Source organism: Pseudophryne corroboree, chromosome 5, assembly GCF_028390025.1.
Source record: "Pseudophryne corroboree isolate aPseCor3 chromosome 5, aPseCor3.hap2, whole genome shotgun sequence".
In the NCBI taxonomy this organism is placed as follows: domain Eukaryota; kingdom Metazoa; phylum Chordata; class Amphibia; order Anura; family Myobatrachidae; genus Pseudophryne; species Pseudophryne corroboree.
Genome location: NC_086448.1, coordinates 383,686,059 through 383,710,166, shown reverse-complemented (window position 1 = coordinate 383,710,166; position 24,108 = coordinate 383,686,059). Strand labels below are relative to the sequence as shown.

The 24,108-nt window shown below is 44.4% G+C and overlaps 1 protein-coding gene across 1 annotated transcript in view; it reads left to right on the top strand.

The window, feature by feature from the left end:
• The first annotated feature begins 1,300 nt into the window (after nucleotides 1-1,300).
• ADCY1 (adenylate cyclase 1) overlaps nucleotides 1,301-24,108 on the top strand; it is an 879,311-nt gene continuing 856,503 nt past the window's right edge. Inside the window, exon 1 of the mRNA XM_063922700.1 lies at nucleotides 1,301-2,486. Coding sequence (XP_063778770.1) covers nucleotides 1,878-2,486 — 609 coding nt within the window. The 5' untranslated portion in view covers nucleotides 1,301-1,877. The remainder of the gene's footprint in view (nucleotides 2,487-24,108) is intronic.

Genomic DNA, 24,108 nt, shown 5'->3' with positions numbered 1-24,108 from the left:
AAGCCTAGGCATGGGAACTGTCCTCTCATTAAGCCTAGGCATGGGAACTGTCCTCTCATTAAGCCTAGGCATGGGAACTGTCCTCTCATTAAGCCTAGGCATGGGAACTGTCCTCTCATTAAGCCTAGGCATGGGAACTGTCCTCTTATTAAGCCTAGGCATGGGAACTGTCCTCTTATTAAGCCTAGGCATGGGAACTGTCCTCTTATTAAGCCTAGGCATGGGAACTGTCCTCTCATTAAGTCTAGGCATGGGAACTGTCCTCTCATTAAGCCTAGGCATGGGAACTGCCCTCTCATTAAGCCTAGGCATGGGAACTGTCCTCTCATTAAGCCTAGGCATGGGAACTGTCCTCTTATTAAGCCTAGGCATGGGAACTGTCCTCTTATTAAGCCTAGGCATGGGAACTGTCCTCTCATTAAGTCTAGGCATGGGAACTGTCCTCTCATTAAGCCTAGGCATGGGAACTGTCCTCTCATTAAGCCTAGGCATGGGAACTGTCCTCTCATTAAGCCTAGGCATGGGAACTGTCCTCTCATTAAGTCTAGGCATGGGAACTGTCCTCTCATTAAGCCTAGGCATGGGAACTGTCCTCTCATTAAGCCTAGGCATGGGAACTGTCCTCTCATTAAGCCTAGGCATGGGAACTGTCCTCTTATTAAGCCTAGGCATGGGAACTGTCCTCTCATTAAGTCTAGGCATGGGAACTGTCTTCTCAATAAGCATTTGGATGGCTATCTTCCTTTATGACTTGGCACATGGTTTCCCTCATCTCAGTAAGTCTTGGCATGGCTTTTCTCCTCTCATTAAGCCTAGGCATAGTTATTCTCCTCTCATTAAGCCTAGGCATAGGTATTCTCCTCTCATTAAGCCTAAGCATAGGTATTCTCCTCTCAGTAAGCCTTGGCATTGACACAATCCTCTCTGTAAGCCTCAGCATTGGTACCCTGATATCTTTAAGCCTCTGCTTGGGTATCCTCCTAAGCCTTGGCATGGGCATCCTCATCTAAGCCTCAGCACAGCTACCCGCCTTTTCAGTAAACCTTGTCACAGGCATCCTCCTTTCTGTAATCCTTGGCAGGGCACCCTCCTCTAAACCATGGCATGGATACCCTCCTCTCAGTAAGTTTTGGCATGGGTACCCTTCTTTCAGTCTGTAGCCTGTGCATGGGCACCCACTCATAAATGACGCTTTACGTAAATGTCTAGTCGTATCTAGTGGAAGCGCCTTCCCTTCTTCTCCGAGATATAGGGGAGGGGGGATAGAGGAGGCTGTGTGTAGAGCTGACTCTAACGTGGTCATGTTGTCACATCTGTGTGTTGTGCTTGTCAGTCTGGTGAGCGTGTGGCGACGTGCCTGCCTCCCCCAGCAGCAGTGCGCAGACGCCGGCCGGGCAGGCAGAGCTCGGTGACATGCTCCTGGCTGTAGGAAGGGGATTACCTTCCCAGTTTATGTACCAGCTTTCCCACCTACTGCTGATCCTGTGTTGCTGCGTTCTTTCCTTCTACCTCGCTGTATCCATTCACCATCAGCAGCGCAGCATTGCCCATCTCTCTCTCACCTGCCTGCCAGCATGATCCACTCGCCCAGCACCGCACGCTACATGCCGCCTTATTTGCCTGTTGATTGATTTGATTTTTTTGCTGGTCTTAAATGGATGGCCTTTCTGTGTCATTCCCCATTCTCTATGTCAGCACATTGGACTCGTAGGTGCAGTAACATGCACATATAGCCATCTCATAGGCAGTGCATTGCTCCAGACTAATCTACCTTCATCTCCCAGCGCTGCTGTCAGCCTGGCTGATACCCTCTCAGCTCACCACTTGGCAGCTCGCCGGTGCGGGAGACAGGGACTCCGCGTTCATAGATCGGGTTTATGAATGGCACTGATATGGAGGAAATACCGTTTCAGAAAGTCAAAACCAGAAGGAAGAAGTGCCGCTGCTCCCCCGCCCCCCCACTGGATGCCATCGCATGCGAGGACGAGTTTGACTGCAAAGAGCTGGAGTCCCTCTTCCAGAATTACAACCTCAAGCTGGAGCAGACCTCGACCTTGAAGGCTCTCGCCGTCCTGATCGTAATGACAGCTACCCTGGCGCTGGTAGAACTGATGTCCGGCCCCAGCTTGACCATCTCTAAAGGCTCCCACCCCGTGCACTGTATCATCTTTGTATCCCTTTTTATTGTGACCAATGTGAAATACCTGCAGGTAACGCAGCTTCAGCAGATTGTCAAGCTCACCCTGCTCTTCAGCTTCACTTTCTCCTTTCTGTGTTGCCCGTTCTCGCTGGGACCTTACGGCTTGGGACCCCCCATTTCATCAGATCAGGGAATGTGGCAGCTGATGCTGGTGACGTTTGTGTCCTATGCCCTGCTGCCGGTCAGGACTCTGCTGGCCATTGTGTTTGGATTCATGGTGTCTGTTTCTCACATCATTGTCACAGCTACATCTGTCAGTGTTAAAAGGCACAAGCTCTGGAGAACGGTGAGTCTTCTCTCTGCCTTCCCTCACACTTCTTCTCTCTGCTAGGATGTATTATGCAAATACCAAGGTGCAAAGTGTAACTAGTGTTTGTAAACTGCTGAAAGTATTACAGAGACGTCTGCACCAGCAGCAGCCAGGGTCGTCACTGTCAGCACCACTAGCCTGGGTCATCACTGTCAGCACCACTAGCCTGGGTCGTCACTGTCAGCACCACTAGCCTGGGTCATCACTGTCAGCACCACTAGCCTGGGTCATCACTGTCAGCACCACTAGCCTGGGTCATCACTGTCAGCACCACTAGCCTGGGTCATCACTGTCAGCACCACTAGCCTGGGTCATACTGTCAGCACCACTAGCCTGGGTCATCACTGTCAGCACCACTAGCCTGGGTCATACTGTCAGCACCACTAGCCTGGGTCATCACTGTCAGCACCACTAGCCTGGGTCATCACTGTCAGCACCACTAGCCTGGGTCATCACTGTCTGCACCACTAGCCTGGGTCATCACTGTCAGCACCACTAGCCTGGGTCATCACTGTCAGCACCACTAGCCTGGGTCATACTGTCAGCACCACTAGCCTGGGTCATACTGTCAGCACCACTAGCCTGGGTCATCACTGTCAGCACCACTAGCCTGGGTCATACTGTCAGCACCACTAGCCTGGGTCGTCACTGTCAGCACCACTAGCCTGGGTCATACTGTCAGCACCACTAGCCTAGGTCATCACTGTCAGCACCACTAGCCTGGGTCATCACTGTCAGCACCACTAGCCTGGGTCATCACTGTCAGCACCACTAGCCTGGGTCATCACTGTCAGCACCACTAGCCTGGGTCATACTGTCAGCACCACTAGCCTGGGTCATCACTGTCAGCACCACTAGCCTGGGTCATCACTGTCAGCACCACTAGCCTGGGTCATCACTGTCAGCACCACTAGCCTGGGTCATCACTGTCAGCACCACTAGCCTGGGTCATCACTGTCAGCACCACTAGCCTGGGTTATACTGTCAGCACCACTAGCCTGGGTCATCACTGTCAGCACCACTAGCCTGGGTCATCACTGTCAGCCCCACTAGCCTGGGTCATACTGTCAGCACCACTAGCCTGGGTCGTCACTGTCAGCACCACTAGCCTGGGTCGTCACTGTCAGCACCACTAGCCTGGGTCGTCACTGTCAGCACCACTAGCCTGGGTCGTCACTGTCAGCACCACTAGCCTGGGTCATACTGTCAGCACCACTAGCCTGGGTCATCACTGTCAGCACCACTAGCCTGGGTCATCACTGTCAGCACCACTAGCCTGGGTCATCACTGTCAGCACCACTAGCCTAGGTCATCACTGTCAGCACCACTAGCCTGGGTCATCACTGTCAGCACCACTAGCCTGGGTCATCACTGTCAGCACCACTAGCCTGGGTCATCACTGTCAGCACCACTAGCCTGGGTCATCACTGTCAGCACCACTAGCCTGGGTCATACTGTCAGCACCACTAGCCTGGGTCATACTGTCAGCACCACTAGCCTGGGTCATCACTGTCAGCACCACTAGCTTGGGTCATACTGTCAGCACCACTAGCCTGGGTCATCACTGTCAGCACCACTAGCCTGGGTCATCACTGTCAGCACCACTAGCCTGGGTCATACCTGTCACTGTCAGCACCACTAACCTGGGTCATACTGTCAGCACCATTAGCCTGGGTCATCACTGTCACTGTCAGCACCACTAGCCTGGGTCATCACTGTCACTGTCAGCACCACTAGCCTGGGTCATCAATGTCACTGTCAGCAGCACTAGCCTGGGTCATACTGTCAGCACCACTAGCCTGGGTCATCATTGTCAGCACCACTAGCCTGGGTCATCAATGTCAGCACCACTAGCCTGGGTCATACTGTCAGCACCACTAGCCTGGCTCATACTGTCAGCACCACTAGCCTGGGTCATACTGTCAGCACCACTAGCCTGGGTCATCACTGTTGGCACCACTAGCCTGGGTCATCAATGTCAGCACCACTAGCCTGGGTCATACTGTCAGCACCACTAGCCTGGGTCATCAATGTCAGCAGCACTAGCCTGGGTCATTAGTGTCAGCAGCACTAGCCTGGGTCATCAATGTCAGCAGCACTAGCCTGGGTCATCACTGTCAGCACCACTAGCCGGGGTCATCAATGTCAGCAGCACTAGCCTGGGTCATACTGTCAGCACCACTAGCCTTGGTCATACTGTCAGCACCACTAGCCTGAGTCATACTGTCAGCACCACTAGCCTGGGTCATACTGTCAGCACCACTAGCCTGGGTCATCAATGTCAGCACCACTAGCCTGGGTCATACTGTCAGCACCACTAGCTTGGGTCATACTGTCAGCACCACTAGCCTGGGTCATACTGTCAGCACCACTAGCCTGGGTCATCACTGTCAGCACCATTAGCCTGGGTCATCACTGTCAGCACCACTAGCCTGGGTCGTCACTGTCAGCACCACTAGCCTGGGTCGTCACTGTCAGCACCACTAGCCTGGGTCGTCACTGTCAGCACCACTAGCCTGGGTCGTCGCTGTCAGCACCACTAGCCTGGGTCATACTGTCAGCACCACTAGCCTGGGTCATCACTGTCAGCACCACTAGCCTGGGTCATCACTGTCAGCACCACTAGCCTGGGTCATCACTGTCAGCACCACTAGCCTGGGTCATCACTGTCAGCACCACTAGCCTGGGTCATACTGTCAGCACCACTAGCCTGGGTCATACTGTCAGCACCACTAGCCTGGGTCATCACTGTCAGCACCACTAGCCTGGGTCATCAATGTCAGCACCACTAGCCTGGGTCATACTGTCAGCACCACTAGCTTGGGTCATACTGTCAGCACCACTAGCCTGGGTCATACTGTCAGCACCACTAGCCTGGGTCATCACTGTCAGCACCATTAGCCTGGGTCATCACTGTCAGCACCACTAGCCTGGGTCATACTGTCAGCACCACTAGCTTACGTCATCACTGTCAGCACCACTAGCCTGGGTCATCACTGCCAGCACCACTAGCCTGGGTCATCACTGTCAGCACCACTAGCCTGGGTCATCACTGTCAGCACCACTAGCCTGGGTCATCACTGTCAGCAGCACTAGCCTGGGTCATACTGTCAGCACCACTAGGCTGGGTCATACCTGTCACTGTCAGTAGCAAGGAGGGACAGAGATAGCACTCAGTATAGCAGGTGTGTGGGGCTACTTACAGTAGTACTCTCAGATTCATTATAGAGCATGTTGTGACAATATGTACAAGAAAAAGAATTTCAAACCAGTGCTCCAACTCAATGCCGCAACAACTGCTGAAGTAGTCACCCCTATTTCCAAATAGTCCGCAGTCAGAAAACACAATTTGCAGATGTGCGCACCCTCTGGAATGAAACGGGAGATGTTCTCATAAGAGTCCCTTATTCATAGATTTTCAGTCATAGAAAATTTCAGTCTCTCCAAAGCAGTTTGTAGCAAATTCCCACGTCAATAAAATGTCACTCTTCTATATCCAAGCTCCTCCAACAAAGCAGAGATAGAGGGATATATATAGTGAAGTACAGCTTATTCCATATTAAACAGCAACATTAATTTCCATAAAATCAGATTCCACCAATTGCTAGGGCAAATGTGCGTATCAAATTTTTTGGGGTGTCAAGAAGTGCCCACCCTACAGTGCATATGTGATGTTACTCTGGTACCTCCCGGGATATCAGCACCTTTTCATCACTGGCTCTGCAACTTCTGTTCTCTCCCAAATTCAAGTTGGTCTGCTACAGTCTGTCCCAGATATCACCTTGGATATAGAAGAGTGACATTTTATCATTGGGAATTTGCTACGAACTACTTAGGAGAGACTGAAATTTTCTATGACTAAAAGGTATACTGGCAAAAATAATGTTGTGCAAGTATACATTAACAATTCATCTCACTGCTGCTGGATGTCACTGCACATGTACTGTATGGTCGGCTGTCCTGAGCTACAATCTAGTCTGACATCAATGTTCATTTATATTATTATGTGATTTTTGTGATTTTTTATATACTCATCCTTACAAAAATGTTACATTTGAAAACATCACAGAATAATAATGAGAATTCCATACAGTACACAGATTTAGAGTGTCTGAGGCTCATAATGATCAGCACTGAAAAATAGTGACCTCTCCAGGGGTGAAAAGTTCCTCTGACAAACATGGGGCAGTTGGTAGGTTTGCCGATAACAGACCTAAAGGAAGATGTACTGTACTGTAGAGTTTTGTTTGCCCAACTACCATAATATAACACCGGCTTGAGTATGACCTTACTACAGTGTTTGACTACTTTCTTTGTAATATTTTAATTGATATCAAATGAAATAAACCAAAAAGTTATAATAATCAGAAATTTGATAACTTTTAGAAGGCCTTGACATTCTCATGCTGGACAATCTCCCCTGTGTTTAGCAATATTAAAAACCACATACTTGTATTAATATTATAAAGTAAAATATCAGTGATAATAAGTGAATCCAATATTTGTAATGATCACAAACTTGCCGAGTATTAAGGCATTTTTCTAATTATGTGAACAATAGGCTATTTTTTATTACTACCCACAGTAAAGGAGACTAATTTAAATATACATGTAATTAAAGTAAAGGATAATTTAAGGATTTTATCTCTGGTTCCATGCTGGTTGGTTTGTATGGAGCTTTCATCACTGTCTGGGAAAGGGTCCATTTGTTTGTGTTATTTTATGTTAGTAAATGCATTATAATAGGAAAAACAAAATAAGACCGTATAGCTGGTGACGTTGTCACTATTACATTTTAAAATGAAAATGCAGCATTATAGTGGTTTTCTTGTTTAAATAAATTTCTAAAGCATCCAATAGTTTTATTTGTTTTTAACTATTTTCTTAGCACATATGAATGTAGGTAGTCCAGTAAAATAACATTCACAGTGATGGCAGGTGTACTATACTTCTAGGCCCGATGCTTACCAGTTACTGGATTTAGAGTAATATGAATACTGGAAATGGCAAATTGACTGTAAAGATAATATAAATAAGAAGTATTTTTCAATATATTAAACATATTTTAAGAAACACGGTATACTTCTGCTGTAAGTTTAATTGTTGTTAAAGAGAAGAATGTATCTATCCCAGAGGTTCCCAAACATGGTACTCAAGGCACCCCAACAGTCCAGATTTTAAGTTTATGCATGCTTGGCCACAGGTGACTTAATTAGCACCTCAGTCAATTTGATTTAACCATCTGTGCTGAGCCATGGATATACCTAAAATCTGGACGTTGGGGTGCCTCGAGGACCGCGTTTGACAACCTCTGATGTCCTAATATATTTATTTGCCTGACAAGTATGGGATCTTGTCCTATTATTCTTTGGAATATGGAGTATTTTGGATAAAGGTTTTCGCATAATTCAGAGCAACTTTTAATTAAAATGTGTGACTGACCACCATATCAGCACTGAAAATGTGTCAGCTGGCATATACCGTATAACGCTCATCATCCACTTATTTAATATACTGTAGGTAGATAAAATGTTAAATAGATAGAAAGAGAAATAGATAGATTGACAGATCAATGGATGAATAGACAGATACATAGATATTGGTTTGTATTAGAAAAGTGGGTGATGAGTGTTATAGTCCAGCTGACACCGTATCAGTGCTGATTCCATGGCCAGCCACATTAAAACCCAGAGATCATGAGAAAGCATTTTATGCAGAAAATCCCTAAACCGAAGAGTAATAGGATAAAATGATATACCTGTGTCAGGTAAATACACTCTTTGTATATATATATATATATATATCAGCAAGAAATAGGCAGTGGCACTTGCACTCTTAACCAGCAACAGTGTATTTGCACACATCTCATATTGCCAACGTTTCAGGGCTACAGCGCCCCTTTGTCAAGTTGAATATATATATGTATAAAGAAGGCGGCACTCAAGAGACAATATTTCAGTGTTTAAAGATTCACCATTTGATGCGTCCATTAAATGGTGACTCTCTAAACACTGAAATATCGTCTCCTGAGTGCCGCCTTCTTTTGGACATATGTGGGTACATTGCTACCAAGGAAAAACTGTAAAGCAGTTGAAAAGTGCATATTTGCAAATATATTAAAAACTCTAGTGAAGATATTTTAAATGGCCCCTTTTCTAGTGATAATTCCTATTCCTCTCCTCATTAAATTGATAAAGGACAGCTCTTCATAGTACAAAAAAGAAAAAACTCTTGGCAGTCATATACAATATGAAAGTGTGACAATTTCCCAGATTCTGGATAGGAGATTCCACATCTGTACAGTATTCCCTAACAAGCTACAGGCAAACAGTAGTTAGTTACACAGCTATTTGTTTACATAACACTGTAGCAAAAGGTGAATTCCGGGGATGTCAGAGACACACAATTGGTCATGGGTAATGACTTTATATCCTCGGTTCCACTCAAATACTCTGGTTCCACTCAAATACAATAAAGTGTTTCTGGATGCCTCTGCATCTCTTAAAACCCTTTCCCCCGCACTCAATCCTTTCCTCTCTACCCGTTTTTTGAGATGCTCTTTTCATTTGTCTAATATAAGGAGTCACTGTGGGTTATTGTGCAGCATTACATTTTATGTGATCACAAAAAAAGATATTATTCTGAGATATAATTCTGAGAATTACCTGAAATCAGTGCTAGTGAAAAGTGTCTCTATACGGAATATAAAGATAAAAAGAAGGCATAATAACTTTGCTGGTGATAATTTAGGACCTGGAAAATATCTGCTTTTTAAAATGAAAAAGGAGGCTTGAAAGTAATATATTAAGAATAGAAAAGAATAATAACATTTCACAACACTTATTTACAAACAATCAATAAACAAACAAACAAACAAACAAACAATAAAACATCACAATTTACCATTTAAGAAATGTATCAATAACAGAAAGAGTTGATATATAAATACAGTAAGTATTGGGACTCCCAGCAGAGAAAGATAATGATTAAGCAGAATTCTATCAAGGCAAAGTAACACTGACAGATGGTTAGGATTAAACTTGATAGATGTGTAATACTTGCACCCAGTTAGTGTCAGCTTGGTAAAATAAACAGTTAGTAGGCAGTTAGTAGTTGAAATGATCATTATATCTTTCTGTGATGTTTTATTGATTGTTTGATTATATGTGTAGGCAATTTTATAATTTATTTTCTATACTGGTCCTAAAGTGTTACCAGCACTGTGAGTACCCCTTTTCCTTTATTCGCAGCCTCATGCCACCTTTTACTGTCCAGTAGAAGACAAAGAGATATATCTTGTTAGACAGAAGGAGACTAAGAAGGTAATCAGATGGGCAAAGCCACAAGCTGAGGAGAAAATGGCCCAGTCAGTGGGTAAAGGAGGCAAAACTTTTTTTTAAAATATATAAGCGAAAGGAGAAAAACACAAGGCGGAATAATACAACTAAAGACAGAGACTGGGAGTCTTGTTGAGGTAGACAATGTAATAGCAGATCATCTTAATAATTATTTTTGCTCAGTTTTCACTACTGAAAGAGAGGGGAAGGGGCCACAGTTAAGTTGCAGGGATATTCAGGAAAATGAAGCAAGCACATTTACAGAGGAGAAGGTCCTAACAGAACTGTCAGAGCTGAAAGTGGACAAATCTGTGGGGCCAGTTGGGATACATCCAAGGATACTAAAATACCTTAAAGAGCTGCTGGTAGCACCATTGACAGAATTATTCAACCAGTCATTAGCTACAAGAATAATTTCAGAGGACTGGAAAAGAGCGAGCATAGTCCCACTGCACAAAAGTGGAAGAAAGGAAGAGGCAAACAATTACAGACCTGTGAGTCTTACATCAGTCAGTGGTAGGGAAATTGATAGAAACATTCTTAAAAGAAAAAGTTGTAGATTATCTCAAATCCAGCAATTTACAGGATTCCAAACAGCATGGACTCACTGGGTGGAGATCATGTCAGACAAATTTTATTGACTTTTCTGACTGTGTAACTAAAGTGATGGATAAAGGTGGAGCCGTGGATATAGCTTATTTAGACTTTAGTAAGGCTTTTGACACTGTTCCACATTGCAGACTGCTAAATAAACTTGAAAATTTGGGATTGGATACTGGGATTATTGAATTGATAAGATCTTGGTTGCAGGCTTGAAAACAGAGAGTTGTGATAAATGGAGTGCATTCACAGGAGTGAAATGTTACCAGTGCAGTACCCCAGGGATCTGTACTTGGACCAGTGCTTTTTAATATCTTTATTGGTGATACTGCAAATGGCAATAAAGGGAAAGTATGCTCTTTGCAGATGACACAAAGGTATGAAACAGGATAGACACACCAGGTGGGGTAAAACAAATGACTGAGGCTCTAGGTAGACTAGAGGAATGGTCAGGAGTGTGGCAATTACAGTTTAATGCCAAAAAATGCAAAATCATGCACTTGGGTCTCAAAAATCCAAAGGCTATATATAGTATTAATGACACTATACTGGAAACTACTGAGGACGAATGGGATCTAGGTGTCACTATTTCAGGTGACTTAAAGGCAGATAAGCAATGAAACAAAGCAATGAGGAAGGCTAGTCAGATTCTTGGCTGCATTGGGAGTGGAGTCAGCAGCAGAAAGAAAGAAGTAATAATGCCACGGTATAGGTCATTGGTACAGCCTCATCTGGAATACTTAGTGTTCACTCTAGGCTGTTTTAGCAGGGCGCCGCGCCGTCCCCGTTTTTGAAAAGGCAAAACCCACCCTGCCCCTTTTGCGGCGCCCTGCTAGAACAGCCGACCGCTTCCTGCCCTCCCAGCGTGTAAAGATGCCGTGCGCACGCGCACGGCATCCATTCACGCTATGGGAGAGAGCTGGGGGAAGCGTGCTGGGCACGCCCCCAACAGTGACACCGCCGGCAACGGATGCCCCCTACAGCAGCGTCTGTGGGCCGCACCGCCCACTAAAATGATGTAGCTGTAGCCACACCCCCTAATTTACATGCCCGCGCCCCGCGCGCAAATGTGCCCCCGGAGTCTGGCGCCCTGCCCCATTTAATTTCTAGAGTGAACACTACTACTGTGTTCAATTCTGGAGGCCATATCTTCAAAAGGATATTAATACTTTAGAGACTGTACAAAGAAGGGCAACTAAAATGGTGCATGGCCTACATCACAAAACATACCCAGAAAGACTAAAAAATCTCAATATGTATAGTTTGGAGCAGATAAGGGAAAGAGGGGACATGATAGAAACTTTCAAATATATCAAGGGTTTTAACAAAGTCCAGTAGGGAAACATTATCCAAATGAAGAGAAGCAATAGGACACAAGGACATGCATTGAGACTGGGGAAATTTGAGGAAACATTACTTCGCAGAAAGGGTAGTGACCAAGTGGAATAGCCTCCCATCAGAGGTGGTAGAGGCTAAGACAGTAGAGCAATTTAAACATGCATGGGATAGACATAAGGATATCCTTACAAAGATATAAGGATCAAATAAGGTTTGAAATAAAAATATGGTAAAAAAAAAAAAGGGGGGTAGACTAGATGGGCCAAGTGGTTCTTATCTGCCGTCAAATTCTATGTGTCTGTGTTTCTAGTGGTGAGGCTGCAAGTCATGATGCCATTTAAAAGTTACATATTGCTTACAGTATCTCTGATTCAATAGTTTTTAGCGCTGCGATAATTAATGACTGTGCAATTCAATTGTCATTGGGTGTCCAGTAATTATCACACTTCTTGCACACAAATAAACCTAGTTTAGCCGTCTCAAGTGGCTAAACCCATTTAATGTCTAGGATAGCGCTTCCAAACAGCAATTTGGGCGCTCAAAACCCGGACTTTTCAATGATTTCTGCTTGCCATTTCAGGAGGTAGCGATCAAAAATCATCCGACTGCACCCATCGGCAGGAACCACTGAACACCTCCAATGGGCGCACAAAACCACAGGTGTGCAAAAATAAACTTCAGTTCCCCTGGGTTGTGTAAAAGGCTGTACTAGAATGATATACTGGAGTAATGTGGGTGAGTAGTAACAGCAGTTCCAATAAAGGTTGAGTCTCCCATATCCGAAATGCTTTGGAATTCAGATTTTTCATATTTTGGAATATTTGTATAATGTAGTGAGATAACTTGGGGCTGTGTCTCGAGCCTAAACTATACTTTATGCATAGTCTGAACATAATTTTATATAATATTTGTAATAATTTTGTGTATGAAACAAAATTTGTGTACTTTGAACCATCAGAAAGCAAAGGTGTCACTATCTCAGACGCACTCAAAAAGTGTTGGATGTCAGAATATTTCGGATATGGGAGACACAACCTGTACTAAACATAATTTATATTCTACCCAACATATACCTATACCTTAGTAACATTGTAGATTGATAACAATTTTTAAATTAAAAAAAAAATTTTTTACCATGCAACTGCTATAGTACAGTATTGATAACAATTTTTAAATTAAAATTTTTTTTTTTTTACCATGCAACTGCTATAGTACAGTATTTTACTTAAGGTAATAACTAAATGAGTGATTATGACCAAATGTTTCGGTGCTATGCAGTGCCAGACTGGGGCATGAAGGGCCCATCTGAATAATTCAGTGTTAGGGGCCCATGCTTAGAGGCTTGGCTAACAAATATTTAGTGCATGGTCTGGGCCCCTTGATAAATAAATATAGTCAATACTGCAAGTGCATGCATGATAATGTACCAGATTAATAACAGTAATGCACTATAGAAAATGCACCGTAGTCCTGTGCACTATAATGTAACATATGTATAATGTATAATTAGTGCACAGACTAGAACCTGATGCCTAGAGGAGGAGGTGGGCTCCCAGGCAGAGGTGCTGACCAGAGGGTTTCACCTGTAGCCTGTGGTCCAGTATGACCTGGTCCCATGTCATTTTTTGTAAGAGACTTTTTTGTTCCTCTGTTTGTAAAGCTGATGTGTCTAATTATAGATAAAGTTGTAAGCATAATCTAATATTATGATTTTGTACAGTCACTCACTTAAGTAATCATTATATTAAGAATAATATATTTTAACAGAAAATGTTCTCAGAAAGGAAACACCTTATACTGTATGCGGATTATTGCTGAATGAGTCCCAATGCCAACATACAGATAAAAGCTGCACTACCACATAGGAAACATATTGTGCTAATGTGAAAAATCCTTGTGTCCTTACCAAGGAACATTCATTGCCTTAAATACATATGCCCTTATTTATCAATGAGTGATAAATTTCACTGTGAGTGATAAATTGCACCAGCCAATCCGCTCCTAACTGTCATTTTTCAAACCCAGCCTGTGAAATGGAAATTATGAGCTGATTGGCTGGTGCAATTTATCACTCACTGTGAAATTTATCACTCATTGATAAATAAGGGCAATTGTTAGTTCTGTTTATTGTGGCTTGTGATTGATTCTCCCACAAACTCATCCTTTATTGGGCCTGGGCTGTGAGAGAAATGGAAATGTCACTGGAAAAATGGCTTTATGGGCAAGTCTGTGGGCCTCTGACAAGGGGAAGTGGTCACCTATTTCTTTCATGTAATTCAGCTGTAGGGCAGGATGCATGACGCCTCACATTTTGCATGTGATGCATTCCACCAGTCACCACAAGCATAACGTCATTTATTAATGCTGTAAATCACAAAAGATAGCTCTCCAGATAAGAGCTGTCCTGTGCGATGAAAGGCCTTCCGGATTTAGGACCCGGGTGTCCTTTCTGTGTTTGCGGCAAGTGACGCATGTACATGTGTGGTGCTGGGAAGCAACGGATTAGATCCCTCTCAGGGAGAAGCAGGAAAAAGAAGCTCGGTGCATATGAGAAATTATATTTTTGGAGGTTTGGCCGCAGTTTTAGCTTTGCTGAATCCCACCCTTTATCAGGAAAACAAGTTGTGGCGCCAGTGTAAATAATATATGATACCTTGTAAATGATTGCAATAGCATGTTTTTCATCTTTTAGCTGTACTGGCAGCTTTCGTCAGAAAGGGCCGACACCTTTTATTTTTATTTTAATTCATGACTTGCCAAATGAAGCGAGGTACAGTGTGTGGATTCTTGCTTGGCCTGATACTAGCACACATCGTTATACTGTATCATTGGTTAAAGAATATTTAAAAAATCACATTCTGGCTATTTAAAGATCAGCTGAACTCTGCCAACCTTACTCCAAATAATTAGAATCAGAATCAGCTTTATTGGCCAGGTATACAACAGACAAGTAGGTAACAGATAAGCAGGTGTGTGTGTGTGTGGGGGGGGCAAGTAAAATCATACAGAAAGGTATACTGTAGGGACACAAGTCAGTTACATGTACGTCTAGTCAGTCAATGTTCAGGACTTCAGCAGGTGGGCCGCTTGGGGAAAGAAACTAAACTTTTGAGGCTTCTGGTGGACCCGGCGGGGACTGCCCTGTAACGCCTGCCTGAGGGAAGCAAGTTAAACATGCTGTGGCCAGGGTGTAGCTGGTCCTTTACTATCATCGTTGCCGCTTTTTAGCTCTGGACAGGTACAGGTCCTGGACTGAGGGAAGGTCAGCCCTGATGATCTTCTCTGCATTTCTGACCATCTTTTTGAGCCTACATCTGTCCCTCGCACTGGCGAAGCCGTACCATACCAGTATTGAGGAGCACAGTACCGACTCCACAATCGCGGAGTAGAAGAGTAGCAGAAGCTTCTGTAGGATGTTGTACTTCCTTAGTTGCCTGAGGAAGAACAACCTCTGCTGCACTTTCCTGACAGTGGCATCAGCATTGGACCCCCATTTAAGGTCCCTGGAGATTGTGGTCCCGAGGAATTTGAAGGAGTCCACTAGCGATACCACACTGTCAGCAATCGTTAGCAGAGGTGCACTAGCTGACTTCTTCCTAAAGTCCACTATCATCTCGACAGTTTTGAGGGGGTTGAGCTCAAGGTTGTTGTGGCTGCACCACTGGGCCAACTGGTCTACTTCCTGTCTATATGTTGATTCATCCCCGTCCTTGATGAGGCTGATGACGGTGGTGTCGTCTGTGAATTTGATGATCTTTAGTGATTGCGCCTCTGAGGTGCAGTCATTTGTGTAGAGGGAGAAGAGCAGGGGTGAGAGGATACAGCCCTGCAGGGCCCCTGTACTAATGTACTAATGGACCGCGCTTGAGAGATGAATCACCCCACTTTCACTACCTGTGTCCTATCTGTCAGGAAGTCTACTATCCGGGAACAGGTAGCTTCTGGGACCCCTAGGCAAAGCAGTTTGGGGTGGAGGATGCTGGCGATGATTAAATTGAAGGCCGAGCTGAAATAGACATACAGGACCCTCACGTAGGTACCTGGAATGTCTAGGTGCGTAGAATGTAGTGCAGGCCCAGGTTGACTGCATCCTCAACACACTGATTCGATCGATAGGTGAACTGTAGGGGATCCAGTTGGGGGCCAGTCACAGTTTTCAGGTGATTCAAAACCAGATGCTCAAACGTTTTCAGGACCACAGACGTTAGTGCTGTCGGCCTGTAGTCGTTCAGGTTCGTGATAGAGTGTTTTTTGGGGACCAGGACGATAGTGGACCTTTTGAGGCAGGAAGGGACTTTCTCTAGCTCCAGCGATTTGTTGAAGATCTTGGTGAATATGGGGGCGAGCTGACCTGCACATGTTCTCAGTGCAGATGGTGACACTCCGTCAGGACCCGGAGCTTTCCTGGGTTTGGCCCTTTTGAACAGTGCCCGCACCTCTTCTTGGGCAACTTGCAGTGCCTGGAGTTGGCCGTCGGTGTTTGGGGCATCGTAGAGGTCATTGTTTGGGTTGCAGGGGACTTCTTTGTGAACCTGCAATAAAAGTGTTTCAGCTCGTCTGCTAAGTCTTGGTGCGTGGTGATGGACTTCGATGTTTTCTTGTAGTTGGTTATGGATTGCATTCCTTTCCATACAGATACAGGGTCATTGGTGGAGAGATCGTTTGTCAGGTTGTCCGAGAACTGCTTTTTTGCTAGCCTGATTTCTTTAGTCAGAGAGTTCCTAGTTCATTGTATAGTGCTCTGTCACCGCTGCTATAGGAGTCTTCTTTGTAATTGCGGTAAGTCTTGGTAGGTACACAGATGTCTTCACAGTAGCTGATGTAGGATGTGACAGTGTCTGTCATGTCGTTCAGGTCGGATGCCGAGACTTCGAAGACCCCCATTCCGTGCAGTCAAAGCAGGCCTGGAGCTTCATCTTAGCCTCGTTGGTCCATTTCTTAACAATCTTGATGAAAGGCTTAACAGCTCTCAGCTTCTGTGTATAGGTAGGTGGACGAGGCAGTGGTCAGATAGACCGAGTGCAGCACATGGGATAGACCGGAAGGCAGACTTGAGGGTAATGTAGCAGTGGTCTAGCATGCGCCCTTCCCTAGTGGGACACATGACTTGCTGTTTGTATTTAGGTAGCTCCTTGCTCACGTTAGTTCTGTTGAAGTCGCCCAGCACTATAAGCAGAGAGTCTGGGTGTTTTTGTCCTATGTCGAAAATGCATATGGCCAGGTGGTGCAGGGCTTCGTTTGCGCAAGCGAAGGGGGGGATGTACACTCCCACAAGGACAATTGAGGCAAATTCCCGGGGGGAATAGAAGGGGTTGCAGTTGATACTTAGCATCTCCAGGTGAGGGCTACATGATTTGCCTAGGATCGTGACATTGGTGCACCATCTGTCATTGATGTAGAAGCAGATGCCACCACCCTTTGTTTTTCTGAGAGAACCTTGGAGCGATTGGCCCTGAAGAGACCAAAGCCCGGCAAAGATATCGGGTTGTCCACAATATGGTCGTCCAGCCACGTCTCCGTAGAGCCGACCCTGCAATGCCTGACCCTGCGCTGCCCAGAAGAAGGGACAGTTCATCGAACTTGTTTGCCAGTGAGCGCACGTTCGAGAGCAGGATCGCGGGAAGTACAGACTGGTGCCCTCGTCACCCCACCTCACTAGGGCGCCTGCATGACAGCCTCTCCTCTGAGCCCAGGTCCTTCAACTAGGGCCAACATGAGGGCCTCCGTCATTCTGTTTCCTGGGCCGCCAATATGCCTTCCAGTCGCCGCCCAGGCTGTGGGGGGCTGTGGCCGCTCGTTCATCTACTTCGGTGTCCATGACATCTGCATCTGCACGTCATCCACACAGGACAGCGAGGGCTGCAAGGGCCTCTGATCTACCTGCCGACGGGCCCGTATGTGGGGTAAGCACCACGGGTGTGCTCCAACTTAGGAGAGCTTCCCTGCTGTATTTGGTCACCGGTGGGGTAGACAAGGGCAGGGGAAAACAAGGGGAAACAGGTATTTTGGCTGAGGTGCATAGCTACGAGGCAGCCATCTGCGGCACCATCTTGGTTTGTAATCGCTATAATCATTATTGCTATAACCTATTGCTGCTCTTTAATCAAATGGGTATTTTGAAACAAGTGATAAAATAACTTTGCTTTCTTCTGTTGCTGATTTAGTCAATTATTCCAGGACAAAGCAGGCTTGTGGAAAGGTGTTCCTGTTGTGTAGGTGTGAAAAATCTCAGTGTGAGAGGCCTTTGAGGTAGATTTCGTGTGGGGGTAGTGATAACTGTGTACAGGGGAATGGCACCTGCAATTTGAAATGAACAGTGACCCTTCAGCAATTCAGAGCCTGAATATACTGTATATTAGTTGATTAATGTAAGAAGTCACAGTTATTTGTTGCTCAGAGAACATAAGTGAATGATGTCTAAGTGGGGGGCTGGGTGGAGCCAAATATAGGTTGTAGTCCAAAGTACCTTGTCTGGGATGTCCAATGCAGAGTACAGTAGATTACTGAAGGACTTCTCAGTGGAGAGATGCAGAGGTTTCAATCCAGTGTGTATCTCAGCGCAGGAATGCGATCCGTTGGTTTTGATGAGATGTCTGTGTAGAGTAGTACAAATTAAAGGTAAGTCCTTAGATATTTATGATGAATCATAGGTCAGTTGTGGTGAAGTTAAGCTGTTTTATGGAGATGGGGGCAGATGTATTAACCTGGAGAAGGCATAAGGAAGTGATAAACCAGTGATATGTACAAGGTGATAAAGGCACCAGCCAATCCGCTCTAATATGTAAATTAACAGTTAGGATCTGATTAGCTGGTGCCTTTATCACCTTGCACATATCACTGGTTTATCACTTCCTTATGCTATCTCCCGGTTAATACATCTGCCCCACGATTCAGAGCATGCAAAAGGTGAGGCAGCCATCTTGGCTGATGTACAGTGGGGCAAAAAAGTATTTGGACAGCCACCGATTGTGCAAGTTGACCCACTTAAAAAGATGAGAGAGGTCTGTAATTTCCATCATAGGTATACTTCAACTGTGAGAGACAGAATCTGAAAAAAAAAAACCCCCAGGAAATCACATTGTATGATTTTTATGATTTACTTGTATATTCTTGTGGAAAATAAATATTTTCAGACTAAAAACGGCCATGCCTTACGCCTTACACTGATTGATGCTTACTTCAGCTGTGATGTCACCAATGCCCGCTCAGAGTCACATGCAGACTACACCGCCTGGATTACTAGTGTCCCCTATGCCACTATACAATTGTATCCAGAGAGGATACTCTCTGTACCTAAGTAGAATATACCAGAGGCGTCACTAGGGTTGGTGTCACCCAGTGTTGTAACTCATGGTGTCCCCACCCCACCCCCCCCATCAACCTATAGTGTTCCTTCTAGGAATCAAATAGGGCACGGCGCCGGACACCGGGGGTATGTTTGTGCTTCGCGGCGCGCCCATGTAAATTAGGGGGCGTGGCCATGGGAAAACCATTTTAGTGGGCGTTGCGGCCCACAGACGTTGCTATAGGGGGCGTATGTGGCCGGCGACGTCACTGTTGGGGGCGGGCGTCAGTGCTGGGCTTCCACCTGCTCTCTCCCATAGCGTGAATTGATTTCGTGCGCATGCGCACGGCATCTTTACACGCTGGGAGGGCAGGAAGCGGGCGGCTGCTCTAGCAGGGCGTCGCAAAAGGGGCAGGGCGGATTGTGCCTTTAAAAAAAATCGGGCAGGGTGCGGCGCCCTGCTAAAACAGCCTAGAGTGAACACTAGACCTACCCTTGTATCAGTCCATACAGAAACCCTGAGAGCAGGGGCCAGTGCTAGGGTGTTTTTTGCCCCCAGCAAATGACAAATTTGCTTCCTCCATCCATATGCAGTAAAGGGACAGTGCGTGCCAATGCACACGCAGCAAAAAAGGGGTGTGGTCTAACAATGTAGGGGCATGACCACCAATAGTACCCCCAATTCAAATTACGCCACACAGTAGCACACAATAGCATACAATCTTATTCACATTACAATGCCCACAGTAGTAGTGCTTGAAGACCCTCCCACCCCTTTCCGTATATATATATTTAGTGATTTTGTGCCCCGTATTCCCCTTCCCTTATATTTATTTAGAATTTTATACTGCCCCTTATATTTTTTATGCTCATTATTACCCAAGCCCTCTATATATTTTATATGTATCACCCTCCACTCCTATTTTTTGCCCATTAACCCACCTCTAATATATTTTATGTCCATCAGACCCCACCAGTTATATACTTTTAGCACATCAGCCCCCCCACCATCACCTTATATAATGTATACACATCTATCCCTTATCTATCCTACACTGCCACACACTTTTTTAATGTACCTTTAGTTGGCAGTGCGTTCTGTCAGCTGAGGGGGATAGACTGCGGAAATGTATATCCAGGTCCTTCCTCTTCTAATGGCACAGCAGCAGCACTCAAGCCTCCTCCCGTTTGTCCATCCCAGAATGGTATGCGGTGCCGGAGTGCGCAATGACGTCACGAGGAGTGACGTATAGCACCCGGCATCGTTTCCATAGAGATTGCGGCAGGACGGACCCAGCGGCGCCGCGGCGGTGAATGACTTAGACAGTCCGGCTCATCAGTCAGTGGGGATTGCGTGACCTTGGTGGGTGTGGGTGCTGCCGCGGCAATGTCTGTCAAGTCAGTAGTTGGGATGGGGTGCGTGTGAGCAGCTCTTTTTGGTGTCACCCCATTGAAGGGTGACACCCGGGTGCGGGCCGCACCCCCCTCATGACGCCACTGGGATATACTGTAACTGTTACACGTTTGTTAGAGAAAATTCTGCAAGTACTGTAGTGTGAGCTAATTACGTAATAAAATATGTTACTGCTATGTTTGTATGTGTAATTCTACTATAAATGTAAATCTACTCTGAGAAATATTTATCCACCGTTTGTTATATCTGGTCACATATCTGATTGGTTGCTATGGGCAACAGCACCACTTTTCCATTTTAGAAGATTAGTAAATCTACTCCTTTCTGTATTTTGTTTGTTAATAAGGGACAAAAGACCCTATTCAGCACGGATTGCAGATTCTGCTAAAAAGCAGAATCTGCAATCCCTTCTGTAGCAATCCACATGTTTGCAGCAACTTTGCAATGCAATCCTTAGCAATACAAATGCACCTTCTTCCTGCATTTGCGTTAGCAAGACTGTGATCGATGCGATCGCAGTCTGTGATGAACTGTTGCGATGTTCATCTGTGATGGCAGGCTGAGTAAGCTTGAGCTTACTCAGGCTTGAGGTTGCAGGGCGGCTTGCAAGGCCAAAGAAACTGTGTCTCGCTACGCAGTCCTTTGCCTCGCCACTCCTTGAAAAAGAGGGTGACACCCCCCAATTTCCAGCAATCCCAGCCGCCCCCATCCCTTCCCCCGAACACCTTTGCCTATCAGTCAGGCAGCAGCGTTAGCATCCCTGCGATTCGATCACAGGACCCGTTCTGCACATGCAAAGAACTTGTCCTCACAGGGGACTGTGAGCAGAAATGTCAGCAATCGCCCCCTAATGGAGCAACAATTGAACTGCTCCATTGGGTGCCATCTAGTGGGCATTGGCGCAAATAACAATTGAATTCCCCCAATGTTGCATTCATTGCTGATACAAATACAGTTATGCTCAAATTTGTCTCACAAATGTTTAACTTTCTTCAAGGCATTTAGGATGTGGATGGTATAAATGGCCGAGAAGTTGTTATTGGTAAGGACAAGATTTTAGATGATTTGATGCTGTACAGTACTGTTGGGATAATGTTTTTGATGACAGTTGTCTTCTAGATCTTAGAATAAATTGCTGTTTGAAAGTCATGCTGTGCCCGGGTACTGTGATTCTGCCAAGACCCTGAAATAATCCAACAGTTTTGAGCTTATTAAATCAGTGCCATCAGTGCCATCTGTTCAACTAGCATCTTTGGACACTTGATCGGTTCTTCCTGCACCATACTCCTAATTTGCTGATGTTTTCTGCTGGCAAGCTAACCTTCTCCCTCCTCATTGGCCATACCACTACTAGTCCCATTACTGAAAAAACGCTTTCATGATGCTTAATGTACTCATTTTTTTTTACCTGAGACAAAAGCCATGTTCAGATTTTAAATAAAAGCAATTTAAAAAATAAAATATGTTTACAAGTATTCTAGTCTTTGAACTACATTTTTTATTTCTTGAATAATTTTACAAGTGTTACACTGTTCAGTAAGATGGAACCTGCTGGGTGCTTATAATCTCATCCAGGTTACAGAAGGAGATGAAAGATCACATTTAATACCCTTGGATTACATGTGTTTTATGTTGACATTCGATTTAAATAATACACCTGCAGTTTTCTAGAACTTTTTCAATACATTCTTCAGGGATTTTCTGTAGACAGTTATTATCTATTAGAATGAAATGATTATGTACAGTCTATCAGCCTTGCTTTCCATTGGAAATACTGTAGATTGATATTTCTCTTATACATGCAGTAATGATGTTTATGTACAAAGGGCAAATGTATTTTCAAATAGCCTAATATATCCTTTATTAGTAATATTATCTTTAACTGTGCTTAAGAAATGTATCCTAGTTTGTATCCTAGTTTTCCATGGTTGGGGGTATGTGTATTTGCGATTTCGGCAACAAAAACGGGTCTAATATCAGGGATTTATTTTGCCTGCCGTGGGGAGGTGAACAAAATCCCTGATAAGTGCTGGCTTTTGGGCGTTAATTGGATAGCCCCCGGGGGATCAATTAGCCAAGGTAAATTACCATGGCTAATTGAATCCCCTCCTAATGTTAAAACTCTTCAGTACTTGTAGTTAGAATAATGACTAAAGGGCATATATGTCAAGTCATTCCAAAAAGAAAGATTGTTTGTTGCAGATCAGCGTGGTGATAGAAAACCTTTTTCAGGACAATTTATAAAAATAAAAAAAAACCCTGGGGCAGCTGAGTGATGCTCACGTTCCTGTGACACTGGCCAGCAGAAAGAGTAGTCTTACCGTTTGCCAGACCAGTTACAGTAGGTGTGAAAACATATGTATAAGCCACATTATGGCTTCCAGTTCCTAATTTAAAAAAAAATGAAAAATAAAATGAGCTTAAAAAAATTAACAAATATAAAACCAAATATATTTTTTTGTTTTTGAAATATATTTTTCTAATATTTTTTTTTCTGTATGCACTCCCTGAATTAGCAATCAGAGGTCAGCAGGAGTACGTATTCCACCACTGTACATGATACTGAGCATACAGTATGCTTTGTCTTGCTTTACCTGATGATGCATTTTACAATTCAGGCTGTTGTTTTTATAGCACTCACCAGCAGGGGTTTGTGGCTTTTTGCTTTTTATAATAGACCCCTTAATCCTTGATATTCTAAATGGTTTTATTTCTTCCTTTGTTTTGATTTTAACAGTCTAGTTTAAAAGCAAGTAGTTGTAAATTAGCATTTTGATACAACCTGCTAATTGAAATTGTATTATTGCACCAACCAGAAAACAATGGGAAAAAAAACAAAACTCTCTTTCAAAGAAAGTTGAAAATAGAGCTTCTGAATTAATCCATGCCTGTCCTGTCTTTACCATATATTTCTTGAGGTCTTTCTGGCAAAATAGGTACCTGTTACACAAAGGAGGATTCTGGTAGCTCTAGGCAGCCTGATGTAGAATGTTAACAAGGTCAGTGGAACTATATTGGTGCATCTGGGTATACTAATGCAAGGAGTAGTGGAATAACAGAGAAAGGCAACACAAAAAACATACAATATATACATAATACAAATAATCATGATACAGTTGTGATACCCCACTAACTTAACAGTAGAAGCTGTGAAAGTGTATGTGGGAATTTATTGGTTAATATGAATGTAACTTTGGACACAGAAAATGCACAGTAGTTACAGCAGGATTGTACTGCATGGGGTAAATTTACTAACATTCGTAATTTTCCGTTTGAGGTCAAAGTTCAATCACGAATGACATCGAAAGTGTAAATATGCAACTTTTTGAATTTATTACGACTAATTTACTAAGCTGCCGTATTCTGCATTTTCGGTTTTTCCGATGTCGATGTCATTCGTTTTTTTAGGCAGTGTTTTACGTGAGTGACTTGTAAAACACTGCCGACTTTAATACAATGAATCTCGGCCGGATCTGAGAGATCCGTGCTGGGCTTCATTGTGCACCTTGCAAAAAAAATTAAAAATGTTTAAACTTAAAAAAAAAATTGCCTGGGGTCCCCCCTCCTAAGCAAAACCAGCCTCGAGCTCTTTGAGCCGGTCCTGGTTGCAAAAATATGGGGGAA